A 16,559-nucleotide genomic window follows, 5' to 3' on the forward strand; every position below is an offset into this window, starting at 1 on the left:
TGTGTGTGTGTCTCACTAGACTGTATCTCTCTCACTACAGAGAGAGAGATACAGAGAGAGATATAGAGATACAGAGAGATAGAGATACAGAGAGATACAGAGTGTGTCTCAACTGTCTAGTAAACGATGTTGGTGTGTGTGTGTGTGTTTCACCTGTCTAGTAAACAATGTTGGCGTGTGTGTGTGTGTGTCTCACCTGTCTAGTAAACGATGTTGGCGTGTGTGGGTGTGTGTGTCTCACCTGTCTAGTAAACGATGTTGGCGTGTGGGTGTGTGCGTGTCACCTGTCTAGTAAACGATGTTGGTGTGTGTGTGTGTGTGTGTCTCACTAGACTGTATCTCTCTCACTACAGAGAGATACAGAGAGAGATATAGAGATACAGAGAGATAGAGATACAGAGAGATACAGAGTGTGTCTCAACTGTCTAGTAAACGATGTTGGTGTGTGTGTGTGTTTCACCTGTCTAGTAAACAATGTTGGCGTGTGTGTGTGTGTGTGTGTCTCACCTGTCTAGTAAACGATGTTGGCGTGTGTGGGTGTGTGTGTCTCACCTGTCTAGTAAACGATGTTGGCGTGTGGGTGTGTGCGTCTCACCTGTCTAGTAAACGATGTTGGTGTGTGTGTGTGTGTCTCACTAGACCAGGGGTGTCAAAGTCAAATGGACGGAGGGCCAAATAAAAAATTTAGCTACAAGCCGAGGGCCGGACTGTTCGAATGTTCATTGAAAATTTTTTAAATGACGCATATAGTCTAGTGAACCTAATTGAACCTACTGAAAACCTAACAAATATATTCCAATATGATCAGATAAATAAAGCAATATTTTCTTATGGCTCTGTCAGTAATCTTTAATTTTCAACAGACACAAAAGACAAATTTCCTTTATATAAAAATCCCCATAACATGAACATTAAATGAAAGAAACCGGTATTCAAGGCACCATCAGTAGCCTATATTTTCTATTTTAGCAAAAGTGGGCTAAATTTACTTCAAAGAAAAAAACAATAATAGCAATTTTCTATCATCCACTCAACTGAAATATTTTTAAAATATAATTGGATTGAAATACAATAAAATAAAGTGCAAAAATCTATTAATCAAAAACAACACTTTGTTCCTCACGAAGCTCGAAACATCTTTGAAGCACCTTTCCCTGGCTTAGCCATCGCACCTCTGTGTGATAAGGCAAATCACCATGCTCCGTTTCTAACTCCGTCAGAAATGCCTTGAACTGGCGGTGATTCAAACCTTTGGCTCTGATAAAGTTAACTGTGCGCGTGATGATGCTCATTACATGCTCCATTTTCAAGGCTTTACCGCACAACGCTTCCTGGTGTATGATACAATGATAAGCTGTCAGCTCACCTGTCGCGTTTTCCTCTTGCATCTTTTCCCGTATCTTCGCCACCAGTCCGCTCCTGTGTCCACACATCGCAGGTGCTCCGTCGGTTGTCAAACCCACGAGTTTTTCCCAAGGCAGCTCCATCTCATTTACACATCTTGACACCTCTTCATACAAATCATGCCCCGTAGTTGTGCCATGCATAGGACGTAAAGCCAAAAACTCCTCTGTCACGCTTAGGCTGGAGTCCACTCCGCGGATGAAAATTGACAACTGGGCAATGTCAGAAATGTCGGTGCTCTCATCCACAGCCAAGGAATATGCAATGAAATCTTTTCCCTTTTTCACAAGCTGCTCTTTTAGATTGATGGACAACTGGTCTACTCTCTCGGCAATGGTGTTTCTGCTCAGACTCACATTTAAAAAGAGTTGCCTTTTTTCTGGGCAAACTTCGTCACAAACTTTAATCATGCAGTTTTTGATGAAATCCCCCTCCGTAAATGGCCGGGCTGATTTAGCGATCTCTTCTGCCAAAATAAAACTGGCCTTGACAGCAGCCTGGCCTTGTGATTTGGCTTTTTTGAACAGAGCCTGTCGAGATTTGAGGCCTCGTTTTAATTCCTCTGCCTTTTGTAGCCTTTGTTCCATGTCCATATTCTTGTTTTTGTCCGCGTGTTTCGTTTCATAATGTCGTCTCAGATTATACTCTTTCAGTACCGCCACACTTTCTCCACACAGAAGACACACAGGTTTTCCAGCTACCTCCGTGAACATATACTCCGACTCCCACCTTGTTTGAAACCCCGGTTCTCAGTGTCCACCTTCCGTTTTGCCATTTTTGATGGGTATCTGAAAGTTAATTTTACTGTGATGCTGACGACTGCTGTGCCAATAAATATTGAAATGAAGCAGCCTACTGCTCGGTGCGTCACCGTTGCATTGTGGGAAATGTAGTATTGGTGCGTGTAAAAGATCTGCGGGCTGCCGGCTTGCTGCGGTCTGCGGGCCGGTTCTAATAATAAATCAAGATCATCCCAGGGGCCGTAAAAAACCTTCTCGCGGGCCGGATGTGGCCCGCGGGCCTTGACTCTGACATATGTGCACTAGACTGTATCTCTCTCACTACAGAGAGAGAGATACAGAGAGAGATATAGAGATACAGAGAGATAGAGATACAGAGAGATACAGAGTGTGTCTCAACTGTCTAGTAAACAATGTTGGTGTGTGTGTGTGTGCGTGTCTCTCACCTGTCTAGTAAACAATGTTGGTGTGTGTGTGTGTGTGTGTGTCTCACCTGTCCAGTAAACGATGTTGGTGTGTGTGTGTGTGTGTTTCACCTGTCTAGTAAACAATGTTGGCGTGTGTGTGTGTGTGTGTGTGTGTGTGTGTGTGTGTGTGTGTCTCACCTGTCTAGTAAACGATGTTGGCGTGTGTGGGTGTGTGTGTCTCACCTGTCTAGTAAACGATGTTGGCGTGTGGGTGTGTGCGTCTCACCTGTCTAGTAAACGATGTTGGTGTGTGTGTGTGTGTGTGTCTCACTAGACTGTATCTCTCTCACTACAGAGAGAGATACAGAGAGAGATACAGAGAGAGAGAGATAGAGATACAGAGAGATAGAAATACAGAGAGATACAGAGTGTGTCTCAACTGTCTAGTAAACAATGTTGCTGTGTGTGTGTGTGTGTGTGCGTGTCTCTCACCTGTCTAGTAAACAATGTTGGTGTGTGTGTGTGTGTGTGTCTCACCTGTCTTGTAAATGATGTTGGTGTGTGTGTGTGTCTCACCTGTCAAGTAAACAATGTTGGTGTGTGTGTGTGTCTCACCTGTCTAGTAAACAATGTTGGTGTGTGTGTGTCTCACCGGTCTTGTAAACGATGTTGGTGTGTGTGTGTCTCACCTGTCTTGTAAATTATGTGTGTGTGTGTGTGTCTGACCTGTCAAGTAAACATTGTTGGTGTGTGTGTGTGTGTGTCTCACCTGTCTAGTAAACGATGTTGGTGTGTGTGTGTGTGTGTGTCTCACCTGTCTAGTAAACAATGTTGGTGTGTGTGTGTGTCACCTGTCTAGTAAACGATGTTGGTGTGTGTGTGTGTGTGTGTGTCTCACCTGTCTAGTAAACAATGTTGGTGTGTGTGTGTGTGTGTGTGTGTGTGTCTCACCTGTCTAGTAAACGATGTTGGTGTGTGTGTGTCTCACCTGTCTAGTAAACGATGTTGGTGTGTGTGTGTGTGAGTGTCTCACCTGTCTAGTAAACAATGTTGGCGTGTGTGGGTGTGTGTGTCTCACCTGTCTAGTAAACGATGTTGGCGTGTGTGGGTGTGTGCGTCTCACCTGTCTAGTAAACGATGTTGGTGTGTGTGTGTGTGTGTCTCACTAGACTGTATCTCTCTCACTACAGAGAGAGAGATACAGAGAGAGATAGAGATACAGAGAGAGATAGAGATACAGAGAGAGATAGAGATACAGAGAGATACAGAGTGTGTCTCAACTGTCTAGTAAACAATGTTGGTGTGTGTGTGTGTGTGCGTGTCTCTCACCTGTCTAGTAAACAATGTTGGTGTGTGTGTGTGTGTGTCTCACCTGTCTTGTAAATGATGTTGGTGTGTGTGTGTGTCTCACCTGTCAAGTAAACAATGTTGGTGTGTGTGTGTCTCACCTGTCTAGTAAACGATGTTGGTGTGTGTGTGTCTCACCTGTCTAGTAAACGATGTTGGTGTGTGTGTGTGTGTGTGTCTCTCACATGTCTAGTAAACAATGTTGGTGTGTGTGTGTGTGTCTCACCTGTCTTGTAAACGATGTTGGTGTGTGTGTGTCTCACCTGTCTTGTAAATGATGTTGTGTGTGTGTGTGTGTGTGTGTGTGTGTGTGTGTGTGTGTGTGTGTGTGTGTGTGTGTGTGTGTGACCTGTCAAGTAAGCAATGTTGGTGTGTGTGTGTGTGTCTCACCTGTCTAGTAAACAATGTTGGTGTGTGTGTGTCACCTGTCTAGTAAACAATGTTGGTGTGTGTGTGTGTGTGTGTGTGTGTGTGTGTGTGTGTCTCACCTGTCTAGTAAACGATGTTGGTGTGTGTGTGTCTCACCTGTCTAGTAAAAGTTGTTGGTGTGTGTGTGTGAGTGTCTCACCTGTCTAGTAAACGATGTTGGCGTGTGTGGGTGTGTGCATCTCACCTGTCTAGTAAACGATGTTGGTGTGTGTGTGTCTCACTAGACTGTATCTCTCTCACTACAGAGAGAGAGATACAGAGAGAGATACAGAGAGAGAGATAGAGATACAGAGAGAGATACAGAGAGATAGAGATACAGAGAGATACACAGTGTGTCTCAACTGTCTAGTAAACAATGTTGGTGTGTGTGTGTGTGTGTGCGTGTCTCTCACCTGTCTAGTAAACAATGTTGGTGTGTGTGTGTGTCTCACCTGTCAAGTAAACAATGTTGGTGTGTGTGTGTCACCTGTCTAGTAAACAATGTTGGTGTGTGTGTGTGTGTGTGTGTGTGTGTGTGTGTGTGTGTGTGTGTGTCTCACCTGTCTAGTAAACGATGTTGGTGTGTGTGTGTCTCACCTGTCTAGTAAAAGTTGTTGGTGTGTGTGTGTGAGTGTCTCACCTGTCTAGTAAACGATGTTGGCGTGTGTGGGTGTGTGCATCTCACCTGTCTAGTAAACGATGTTGGTGTGTGTGTGTCTCACTAGACTGTATCTCTCTCACTACAGAGAGAGAGATACAGAGAGAGATACAGAGAGAGAGATAGAGATACAGAGAGAGATACAGAGAGATAGAGATACAGAGAGATACACAGTGTGTCTCAACTGTCTAGTAAACAATGTTGGTGTGTGTGTGTGTGTGCGTGTCTCTCACCTGTCTAGTAAACAATGTTGGTGTGTGTGTGTGTCTCACCTGTCAAGTAAACAATGTTGGTGTGTGTGTGTGTGTGTGTGTCTCACCTGTCTAGTAAACGATGTTGGTGTGTGTGTGTGTGTCTCACCTGTCTAGTAAACGATGTTGTGTGTGTGTGTGTGTGTGTGTGTCTCTCACATGTCTAGTAAACAATGTTGGTGTGTGTGTGTGTGTGTCTCTCACATGTCTAGTAAACAATGTTGGTGTGTGTGTGTGTGTGTGTGTCTCACCTGTCTTGTAAACGATGTTGGTGTGTGTGTGTCTCACCTGTCTTGTAAATGATGTTGGTGTGTGTGTGTGTGTGTGTGTCTGACCTGTCAAGTAAACAATGTTGGTGTGTGTGTGTGTGTGTGTGTGTGTGTGTGTCTCACCTGTCTAGTAAACGATGTTGGTGTTTGTGTGTGTGTGTGTCTCACCTGTCTAGTAAACAATGTTGGTGTGTGTGTGTGAGTGTCTCACCTGTCTAGTAAACGATGTTGGTGTGTGTGTGTGTGTCTCACCTGTCTAGTAAACGATGTTGGTGTGTGTGTGTGTGTGTGTGTGTGTGTGTCTCACCTGTCTGGTAAACGATGTTGGCCGTGTGTGTGTGTGTGTGTGTCTCACCTGTCTGGTAAACGATGTTGGTGTGTGTGTGTGTGTCTCACCTGTCTAGTAAACAATGTTGGCGTGTGTGGGTGTGTGTGTCTCACCTGTCTAGTAAACGATGTTGGCGTGTGTGGGTGTGTGCGTCTCACCTGTCTAGTAAACGATGTTGGTGTGTGTGTGTGTGTGTCTCACTAGACTGTATCTCTCTCACTACAGAGAGAGAGATACAGAGAGAGATAGAGATACAGAGAGAGATAGAGATACAGAGAGAGATAGAGATACAGAGAGATACAGAGTGTGTCTCAACTGTCTAGTAAACAATGTTGGTGTGTGTGTGTGTGTGCGTGTCTCTCACCTGTCTAGTAAACAATGTTGGTGTGTGTGTGTGTCTCACCTGTCTTGTAAATGATGTTGGTGTGTGTGTGTGTCTCACCTGTCAAGTAAACAATGTTGGTGTGTGTGTGTCTCACCTGTCTAGTAAACGATGTTGGTGTGTGTGTGTCTCACCTGTCTAGTAAACGATGTTGGTGTGTGTGTGTGTGTGTCTCTCACATGTCTAGTAAACAATGTTGGTGTGTGTGTGTGTGTCTCACCTGTCTTGTAAACGATGTTGGTGTGTGTGTGTCTCACCTGTCTTGTAAATGATGTTGGTGAGTGTGTGTGTGTGTGTGTGTGTGTGTGTGTGTGTGTGTGTGTGTGTGTGTGTGTGACCTGTCAAGTAAGCAATGTTGGTGTGTGTGTGTGTGTGTGTCTCACCTGTCTAGTAAACGATGTTGGTGTGTGTGTGTGTGTCTCACCTGTCTAGTAAACAATGTTGGTGTGTGTGTGTCACCTGTCTAGTAAACAATGTTGGTGTGTGTGTGTGTGTGTGTGTGTGTGTGTGTGTGTGTGTGTGTGTCTCACCTGTCTAGTAAACGATGTTGGTGTGTGTGTGTCTCACCTGTCTAGTAAAAGTTGTTGGTGTGTGTGTGTGAGTGTCTCACCTGTCTAGTAAACGATGTTGGCGTGTGTGGGTGTGTGCGTCTCACCTGTCTAGTAAACGATGTTGGTGTGTGTGTGTCTCACTAGACTGTATCTCTCTCACTACAGAAAGAGAGATACAGAGAGAGATACAGAGAGAGAGATAGAGATACAGAGAGAGATACAGAGAGATAGAGATACAGAGAGATACAGAGTGTGTCTCAACTGTCTAGTAAACAATGTTGGTGTGTGTGTGTGTGTGCGTGTCTCTCACCTGTCTAGTAAACAATGTTGGTGTGTGTGTGTGTCTCACCTGTCAAGTAAACAATGTTGGTGTGTGTGTGTGTGTGTGTCTCACCTGTCTAGTAAACGATGTTGGTGTGTGTGTGTGTGTCTCACCTGTCTAGTAAACGATGTTGGTGTGTGTGTGTGTGTGTGTGTCTCTCACATGTCTAGTAAACAATGTTGGTGTGTGTGTGTGTGTGTGTGTCTCTCACATGTCTAGTAAACAATGTTGGTGTGTGTGTGTGTGTGTGTGTCTCACCTGTCTTGTAAACGATGTTGGTGTGTGTGTGTCTCACCTGTCTTGTAAATGATGTTGGTGTGTGTGTGTGTGTGTGTGTGTCTGACCTGTCAAGTAAACAATGTTGGTGTGTGTGTGTGTGTGTGTGTGTGTGTGTGTGTGTGTGTGTCTCACCTGTCTAGTAAACGATGTTGGTGTTTGTGTGTGTGTGTGTCTCACCTGTCTAGTAAACAGTGTGTGTGTGTGAGTGTCTCACCTGTCTAGTAAACGATGTTGGTGTGTGTGTGTGTGTCTCACCTGTCTAGTAAACGATGTTGGTGTGTGTGTGTGTGTGTGTGTGTGTGTGTGTGTGTGTGTGTGTGTGTGTGTCTCACCTGTCTGGTAAACGATGTTGGCCGTGTGTGTGTGTGTGTGTGTCTCACCTGTCTGGTAAACGATGTTGGTGTGTGTGTGTGTGTCTCACCTGTCTAGTAAACAATGTTGGTGTGTGTGTGTGTGTCTCACCTGTCTAGTAAACGATGTTGGTGTGTGTGTGTGTCTCACCTGTCTAGTAAACGATGTTGGTGTGTGTGTGTGTGTCTCACCTGTCTAGTAAACGATGTTGGTGTGTGTGTGTGTGTGTGTCTCACCTGACTTTGTAAACGATGTTGGCATGTGTGTGTGTGTGTGTGTATGTGTCTCACCTGTCTAGTAAACAATGTTGGTGTGTGTGTGTGTGTGTCTCACCTGTCTAGTAAACGATGTTGGTGTGTGTGTGTCTCACCTGTCTTGTAAACGATGTTGGTGTGTGTGTGTGTGTGTGTGTCTCACCTGTCTAGTAAACGATGTTGGTGTGTGGGTGTGTGTGTGTGTCTCACCTGTCTAGTAAACGATGTTGGTGTGTGGGTGTGTGTGTGTGTCTCACCTGTCTAGTAAACGATGTTGGTGTGTGTGTGTGTGTGTGTGTGTGTGTCTCACCTGTCTGGTAAACGATGTTGGTGTGTGTGTGTGTGTGTGTGTGTCTCACCTGTTTAGTAAACGATGTTGGTGTGTGTGTGTGTCTCACCTGTCTTGTAAACGATGTTGGTGTGTGTGTGTGTGTGTGTCTCACCTGTCTAGTAAACGATGTTGGTGTGTGGGTGTGTGTGTGTGTCTCACCTGTCTAGTAAACGATGTTGGTGTGTGTGTGTGTGTGTCTCACCTGTCTAGTAAACGATGTTGGTGTGTGTGTATGTGTGTGTCTCACCTGTCTAGTAAACAATGTTGGTGTGTGTGTATGTGTGTGTGTCTCACCTGTCTAGTAAACGATGTTGGTGTGTGTGTGTCTCACCTGTCCAGTAAAAGATGTTGGTGTGTGTGTGTGTGTGTGTCTCACCTGTCTAGTAAACGATGTTGGTGTGTGTGTGTGTGTGTGTGTGTGTCTCACCTGTCTAGTAAACGATGTTGGTGTGTGTGTGTGTGTGTGTGTGTGTCTCACCTGTCTAGTAAACAATGTTGGTGTGTGTGTGTGTCTCACCTGTCTAGTAAACGATGTTGGTGTGTGTGTGTGTGTGTGTGTCTCACCTGTCTAGTAAACGATGTTGGTGTGTGTGTGTGTGTGTCTCACCTGTCTAGTAAACGATGTTGGTGTGTGTGTATGTGTGTGTCTCACCTGTCTAGTAAACAATGTTGGTGTGTGTGTATGTGTGTGTGTCTCACCTGTCTAGTAAACGATGTTGGTGTGTGTGTGTCTCACCTGTCCAGTAAAAGATGTTGGTGTGTGTGTGTGTGTGTGTCTCACCTGTCTAGTAAACGATGTTGGTGTGTGTGTGTGTGTGTGTGTGTGTCTCACCTGTCTAGTAAACGATGTTGGTGTGTGTGTGTGTGTGTGTGTGTGTCTCACCTGTCTAGTAAACAATGTTGGTGTGTGTGTGTGTCTCACCTGTCTAGTAAACGATGTTGTGTGTGTGTGTGTGTGTGTGTGTGTGTGTGTGTGTGTGTGTGTGTGTGTCTCACCTGTCTAGTAAACAATGTTGGTGTGTGTGTGTGTCTCACCTGTCTAGTAAACGATGTTGGTGTGTGTGTGTCTCACCTGTCTAGTAAACGATGTTGGTGTGTGTGTGTCTCACCTGTCTAGTAAACGATGTTGGTGTGTGTGTGTCTCACCTGTCTAGTAAACGATGTTGGTGTGTGTGTGTCTCACCTGTCTAGTAAACAATGTTGGTGTGTGTGTGTGTGCCTCACCTGTCTAGTAAACGATGTTGGTGTGTGTGTGTGTGCCTCACCTGTCTAGTAAACGATGTTGGTGTGTGTGTGTGTGTGTGTGTGTGTGTGTGTGTGTGTGTGTGTGTGTGTGTCTCACCTGTCCAGGTAGTTGACTATGTTGGGGTTCTTGTTTTCCCTCATGACCAGGATCTCATTGATGATGAGCTCCTTCTTGGGCTGCTGCTGCAGGTTCATCTGTTTAATGGCCACCTCCTGGCCTGTAGCGATGTCTATGGCTGTATATACCGTACCTGACGCACTGGAGGGAGAAGGAAAGAGAGGAGGGGGGAGAGAGACTTCTTTCATTTCAAAGTGTGTAGTGTGTGTGTAGTGTGTGTGTAGTGTGTGTGTGTGTGTGTGTATGTGTGTAGTGTAGACTCACCCCTGTCCAATCTTCTCGAAGCGCGTGTATTTCTTCTTGGGGTCTCCCACACTGACAATACTCCCTGAGAGGAGGGAGAGAGAAGTAAGGTTAATAAATTAAACACACACACAGAGACAGAGACAGAGAGAGACAGAGACAGAGACAGAGACAGAGACAGAGACAGAGACAGAGAGAGACAGAGACAGAGACAGAGACAGAGAGAGAGAGAGATACACAGAGAGAGAGATACAGAGAAAGATACAGAGAGAGAGATGCAGAGAGAGAGATACAGAGAGAGATAGAGAGAGAGAGAGATACAGCGAGAGAGAGAGAGATACAGAGAGAGAGAGAGATACAGAGAGAGAGAGAGATACAGAGAGAGACAGTAACAGAGGAGAGATGGAGCGTGAGAAGTAGGAACACTACAGTACAGAGACTCTCAGAGACTTCACTTTAAAACTACGGCTGTCAGGGTCAGGTCAAAGACATGCTGGTCAGACTCAGACAGACGGGGAGAGAGAGAGAGAGAGAGACAGAGGGAGAGACGGAGAGAGAGACAGAGACAGTAACAGACAGAATATCTTGTTGAGTCCACAGGAGGAGGGGAGACTGTCAGACGCTCAATTTCACAGAATCACTCGGTAACTCCAGGAGATTGGATGGTATAGAGAGAAGAGGATCAATCAAATGCCAGGGTTGAACAGGAGGGCAGGAAGATATGTCTGAGTGACAGTATTGTTTCTTACCAGTAGAGGGAGACCTGAGTACTTCTGAGGCATGGAGCATCACAGGATGATATAGTTTAACTAGTTATACACACACATACACAACTCCCCCAATGGATTAGGGAGTTTTTCCTAGCAACCGTGCTTCTACATCTGCATTTCTTGCTGTTTGGGGTTTTAGGCTGAGTTTCTCAACACTTTGTGACATCGCCTGATGTAAAAAGGGCTTTATAAATACATTTGAATGATTACAGAGTATACACACCATTCATCAATACAGAGTACCTTAGTGCACAATGACAGGAGATGGTACCTGGGATCTGAAACCAGCAGCCAGCTCAGTTCACTTCTATTGCAACTTTCAGAATACCTGTGTGTGTGTTACTTACGTAGTTTCTCCAGTATCTCTTCATCAGACATCTTCTTGCGTGTTTTGTCTGCGGGCCGTGGCAGTGATGGACCAGGGGAGGGGCTAGTGGGGGGCGTGACTGCGGAGGTAGCACCCTCTGGAGGTGGGGGGGAGATAGGCGACGTGGCAACGTCTCTGGTGGGAGGGGCTGGGAGGGGATCTATCACAGAACGAGTGTATATCTGAGGAGAGAGAGAGAGAGCGGGAGAGAGAGAGAGCGAGAGAGAGGGAGAGAGGGCGAGAGAGGGAGAGAGGGCGAGAGAGGGAGCGAGAGAGGGTGAGAGAGCGAGAGAGAGCGAGAGAGGGTGAGAGAGCGAGAGAGAGAGAGACAAAGGGAGAGAAAGAGAGAAGGGAGAGAGAAAGAGAGAGGATAGAGAAAGAGAGAGGAGAGAAAGAGAGAGGTGGGAGAGAAAGAGAAAGAGAAAGGTAAGAGAGAAAGAGAGAGGAGAGAGAAAGAGAGAGATGTGTAGAGAAAGAGAGAGGGGAGAGAGAAAGAGAGAGAGAGAAGGGAGAGAGAAAGAGAGAGGAGAGAGAGAGAAAGAGAGAGGAGAGAGAGAGAAAGAGAGAGGAGAGAGAGAGAAAGAGAGAGGAGAGAGAGAGAAAGAGAGAGGAGAGAAAGAGAGAGGAGAGAGAGAGAAAGAGAGGGGAGAGAGAGAGAAAGAGAGGGGAGAGAGAGAGAAAGAGAGAGAGAGAGAGAGAAAGAGAGAGGAGAGAGAGAGAAAGAGAGAGGAGAGAGAGAGAAAGAGAGGGGAGAGAGAGAGAAAGAGAGGGGAGAGAGAGAGAAAGAGAGGGGAGAGAGAGAGAAAGAGAGGGAGAGAGAGAGAAAGAGGAGAGAGAGAGAAAGAGGGGAGAGAGAGACAAAGAGAGGGGAGAGAGAGAGAAAGAGAGAGAAGGAGAGAGAGAAAGAGAGAAAGGAGAGAGAGAAAGAGAGAAAGGAGAGAGAAGGAGAGAGAGAAAAAGGAGAGAAAGGAGAGAGAGAGAGAGAGAGAGAGAGAGAGAGAGAGAGAGAGAGAAGAGATAGAAAGAGAGGTGAGAGAGGAGAGAAAGAGAAAGAAAAAGGTAAGAGAGAGAAAGAGAGGGGAGAGAGAAAGAGAGAGGGGAGAGAGAAAGAGAGAGAGGAAAGAGAGAGGGGAGAGAGAAAGAGAGAGAGGAGAGAGAAAGAAAGAGATAGGTGAGAGAGGGGAGAGAAAGAGAGAGAGAAAGAAAGAGAGAGGTGAGAGAGAAAGAGAGGGGAGAGAGAAAGAGAGGGGAGAGAGAAAGAGAGGGGAGAGAGAAAGAGAGGGGAGAGAGAAAGAGAGAGAGAAAGAGAGGGAGAGAGAAAGAGAGAGAGAAAGAGAGGGGAGAGAAAAAGAGAGAGAGAAAGAGAGGGGAGAGAAAGAGAGGTGAGAGAGAAAGAGAGAGGGGAGAGAAAGAAAGAGAAAGGTGAGAGAGAAAGAAAGAAAGAGAGAGGGGAGAGAAAGAGAGAAAGAGAGAGAGAAAGAGAGACAGAAAGAGAGAAAGACAGATGGGAGAGAAAGAGAGAGAAAGAGAGAGGGGAGAGAAAGAGAAAGGTGAGAGAGAAAGAGAGGGGAGAGAGAAAGAGAGCGGAGAGAGAAAGAGAGAGAGAAAGAGAGGGGAGAGAGAAAGAGAGAGAGAAAGAGAGGGGAGAGAAAAAGAGAGAGAGAAAGAGAGGGGAGAGAAAGAGAGGTGAGAGAGAAAGAGAGAGGGGAGAGAAAGAAAGAGTAAGGTGAGAGAGAAAGAAAGAAAGAGAGAGGGGAGAGAAAGAGAGAAAGAGAGAGAGAAAGAGAGACAGAAAGAGAGAAAGACAGATGGGAGAGAAAGAGAGAGAAAGAGAGAGGGGAGAGAAAGAGAAAGGTGAGAGAGAAAGAAAGAGAGAGGGGAGAGAAAGAGAAAGAGAGAAAGAGAGCCAGAAAGAGAGAGAGAGAAAGAGGAGAGAAAGAAACAGGAGAGAGAGGAGAGAAAGAGAGAGGAGAGAAAGAGAGAGAGGAGAGAAAGAGAGAGAGGAGAGAAAGAGAGAGGAGAGAAAGAGAGAGAGAAAGAGAGAGGAGAGAGAGAGGGGGAGAGAAAGAGAGAGGAGAGAGAGAGAAAGAGAGGGTGGGTGGGAGGGAGAGAGAGAGAGAGAGAAGGACTGTTAGCCTTCTGAGCTATAGCTTATGCAATTGGTGGGCTACCAAACCACCTGTTACAGTTCCTGTTCCTGATGTTATGTGTCTGTGTGTGTCCCAGTCAGGTGCAATGAGCTGCTAAATCACCGTGGCAACAGTGGTGCAATGGCAGTATCCCTGTCTGGGACACCACTTCACTTTAGACCGAAAGGCCACTCTCAGCCAATCAGAGAACAGACTTCTCTAGGGGATTTCTCTGGCCGCCTATGATCGTCACACACACACACACACGCACACACACGCACACACACAATGCTGAGTCTGTTGGTGAGGACCAGCACGAGGAGTGTTACTTTATTTACCCTGTCTGGAGCCAGGGGGCTGAGTGTGTGTGTGTGTGTGTGCGTGTGGCGCATGTCTTACTGATTTAGTGTGTTCTGGTCGGGGAGCGACAACAGGAGGGGGTGTGGCCTCATCTTCATCCTCGTCTTCAGATACGGTTGCTATGGCAGGCGTCTCTGACACAGCCTTGGAGCTCTGAGGAGGACGTGACATCACTTTCAGTTAGTTCGCTTTCTTTTCCTGTTATCCCTCTTCTTCTCCCTCCCTCACCTTCTCCCTCCCCTTCCCCTTCTTCTCCCTCCCCTTCCCCTTCTCCCTCCCCTTCCCCTTCTCCCTCCCCTTCCCCTTCTTCTCCCTCCCCTTCCCCTTCTCCCTCCCCTTCCCCTTCTCCCTCCCCCTTCTCCCTCCCCTTCCCCCTCCCCTTCCCCTTCTCCCTCCCCTTCCCCTTCTCCCTCCCCTTCCCCTTCTCCTTCTCCCTCCCCTTCCCCTTCTTCTCCCTCCCCTTCCCCCTCCCCTTCCACTTCTTCTCCCTCCCCTTCCCCTTCTCCCTCCCCTTCCCCTTCTCCCTCCCCCTTCTTCTCCCTCCCCCTTCCCCTTCTCCCTCCCCTTCCCCTTCTTCTCCCTCCCCTTCCCCTTCTCCCTCCCCCTTCTTCTCCCTCCCCTTCCCCTTCTCCCTCCCCTTCCCCTTCTCCCTCCCCTTCCCCCTCCCCTTCCCCTTCTCCCTCCCCTTCCCCTTCCCCTTCTCCCTCCCCCTCCCCTTCTTCTCCCTCCCCTTCTTCTACCTCCCCTTCTTCTCCCTCCCCTTCTTCTACCTCCCCTTCTTCTCCCTCCCCTTCCCCTCCCCTTCTTCTCCCTCCCCTTCTTCTTCTCTCCCTCTCCCGCTCTCCCTCTCTCCTCCTGACTGACTGACAGCAGGACAGCCAGAAAGATAGAGCGTGTGAATGAAAGGAGTAAAATATGCTGACTCACAGACAATGCAGAAACAGGGAGAGGAGAGAGAGAGAAATAGAGCCAGGGAAGAGTCTGTCAATTGTCACACCTTTCCTCTCCATTTCTTCCTCTGTTTTCTCTTCTACCATCTCTTATCCTCTCATTCTCTCTGTTTATCCCCTGTTTTTCTCTATCCCTCCTCTCCTATTCGCCATTCATCTATGGCAGATGCCCTAAACACACATTGATAGTTGAGCAAACAAAGAAGTGTGTCTCAAAATGCACCCTATTCCCACTATAGTGCACTACTTTTGACTGTGGCTCATAGGGCTCTCTGGTCAGAATTGTGGCTATGGGCCCTGATCAAAAATTGTGCACTAAATATGGAAAAGGGTACCATTTGGGACTAAAGCATAGATGTGTCAGGAGACTTACAGAAGTGTTGGAACAGCTATAGTTGTCTGAACTCTTGTCTGTGGAGAAGGAAAACAGGAAGGAGGAGAAAGACAATATGAAGAGATTAAGTTCTGATAGTGAGTTGTGAGTGTGTGTGTGTTCACATGTGAATTCGTGTGCGTTTGTTTGTATGTATACATGCTAGTGTGTGTGAGCATGTGTGTGTGTGTGCGTACCTGTAAAGCTCATGTATTTCTGGCTGTTGTTGGTCTCCTTGGAGTCGTAGAATTTGAGAACGTCAAGGACAGCCTGAGGATTCTTCTTCTGTTCCAGCTTAGTGATGTTAGAGGTTTGGAGCAACCGAGCCCATTGCTCCGGCATGCCCTACACACACAGTAACAAGAGAGAGATGTCTGCAGTGGTCAGAGAACTGGGTCATATCTCCATCCTACACTATCGTCTCCCTCTCTGCCTTGCTCTTTCCTCCTCTGCCTCGCTCTCCCGCCACTCACTCGCTCCATTCCCCCTAAGATCACCCCCTATTACAGACAGACAGGAAGAAAGAGGGACTGAGGGAGAAAGAGACATTGAGGATAATAGTGAAATAGAGAGGATGCGTCTGAAATGGCTCCATATTCCCTATACAGAGCACACACATTTGACTGGAGTCCTATGGGCCCTTGTCAAAGTAGTGAACTATATTAGGTATTAGAGCACCATTTGGGATGCAAACAGAGAGAGATTAGCAGTAAGTGGAGGTATTGTGCTGTAGCTAGTTAGCCTGTTTTCTTCAGTCCAAATCTAAAGTCATTCCTGCTCTAACTCAGTTACCAGTCTGCTGTCCAGAAAACAGATCCTCCTACTCAGGCCAGGGTTGATCAGCTGAATCATAGTTACACACCCTACTAGATACCATAGATCTAGAGAAAATAGACCCTTCCAGATACAGACCCTAGATCTAGAGCATATAACCCCTTCCAGATACAGACCCTAGATCTAGAGTACATAGACAGACCCTAGTAGAGCATAGATATAGAGCACATAGACAAACTCACTGTGAACTCTCCAGTGACTGCATCGAAGCCCACGTGGATGGTGTGTTCAAAATCAGAAGGCAGAGAGATCTCCGGACGCTCCTTCTTCTTGTTGGCTGAGAAAGAGAAGGGGGTGAGAGAGAGGAGAGAGGAGAGAGAAAGATGAGGAGAGAAAGAGAGAGAGGGAGCATATTGATAGAGGCAGCAGCAGAGTCTCTTGAGAGAACATCCCCCCTGAGGCTCATGGGAAGATTAACCAAGCTACAGCAAGGGATCCTGGGGGATTTGGATGTCTGTCATATTCCCCCTGGTTACCTCCCTTGGCTGTACAGTTGCACACGCATACACAGTTGAACACATGCATGTTCACATGTCACACACACACACACACAACTCACTCTTGTCTCCTCCTCCTGTCAGGATGGACATGATGGAGCGATCTTTCTTCTTCCTGTCCTCTGGGTTAGGGGGAAGGGGCTTGGAGCCATGGGGGGCAGGATCTTTGCTGCAGGAGCCAATCAGAGTGCTGGTGTTCCTCATGGGCGGGGCTGGGGGCTTGTCCTCGACATCCCCATGGTCAGACATCTTCACCAATCACACGCCGGCTGCTGCTGGAACAACCAATAAACATGAGGTCACAGAACATTACCAGTCTATCAACTAACATGACGTTAGTCCATTAGCTAATCAACTGACAGAACATTTATCCTATCAGCTAACAGGACAA

The 16,559-nt window shown here is 46.8% G+C and overlaps 1 protein-coding gene across 4 annotated transcripts in view; it reads right to left on the minus strand.

Moving 5' to 3' along the window:
* Positions 1-16,559, minus strand: part of LOC135552832 (serine/threonine-protein kinase PAK 1-like) — a 46,449-nt gene that overhangs the window by 3,658 nt on the left and 26,232 nt on the right. For 2 of the 4 annotated variants that reach the window (XM_064984722.1, XM_064984724.1), the window contains exons 2-9: positions 16,231-16,440; positions 15,854-15,948; positions 15,035-15,182; positions 14,838-14,875; positions 13,554-13,667; positions 11,006-11,207; positions 9,910-9,973; positions 9,625-9,786 (exon numbers count right to left, since the gene is read on the minus strand). In XM_064984722.1, the coding sequence (XP_064840794.1) occupies positions 9,625-9,786; positions 9,910-9,973; positions 11,006-11,207; positions 13,554-13,667; positions 14,838-14,875; positions 15,035-15,182; positions 15,854-15,948; positions 16,231-16,417 (1,010 nt within the window). In that variant the 5' untranslated portion in view covers positions 16,418-16,440. Of the gene's footprint in view, positions 1-9,624; positions 9,787-9,909; positions 9,974-11,005; positions 11,208-13,553; positions 13,668-14,837; positions 14,876-15,034; positions 15,183-15,853; positions 15,949-16,230; positions 16,444-16,559 lie in introns of all 4 variants that reach the window. The other 2 variants (XM_064984723.1, XM_064984725.1) reach the window with 1 other exon arrangement.

Source organism: Oncorhynchus masou, chromosome 13 (assembly GCF_036934945.1).
Source record: "Oncorhynchus masou masou isolate Uvic2021 chromosome 13, UVic_Omas_1.1, whole genome shotgun sequence".
NCBI lineage: Eukaryota > Metazoa > Chordata > Actinopteri > Salmoniformes > Salmonidae > Oncorhynchus > Oncorhynchus masou.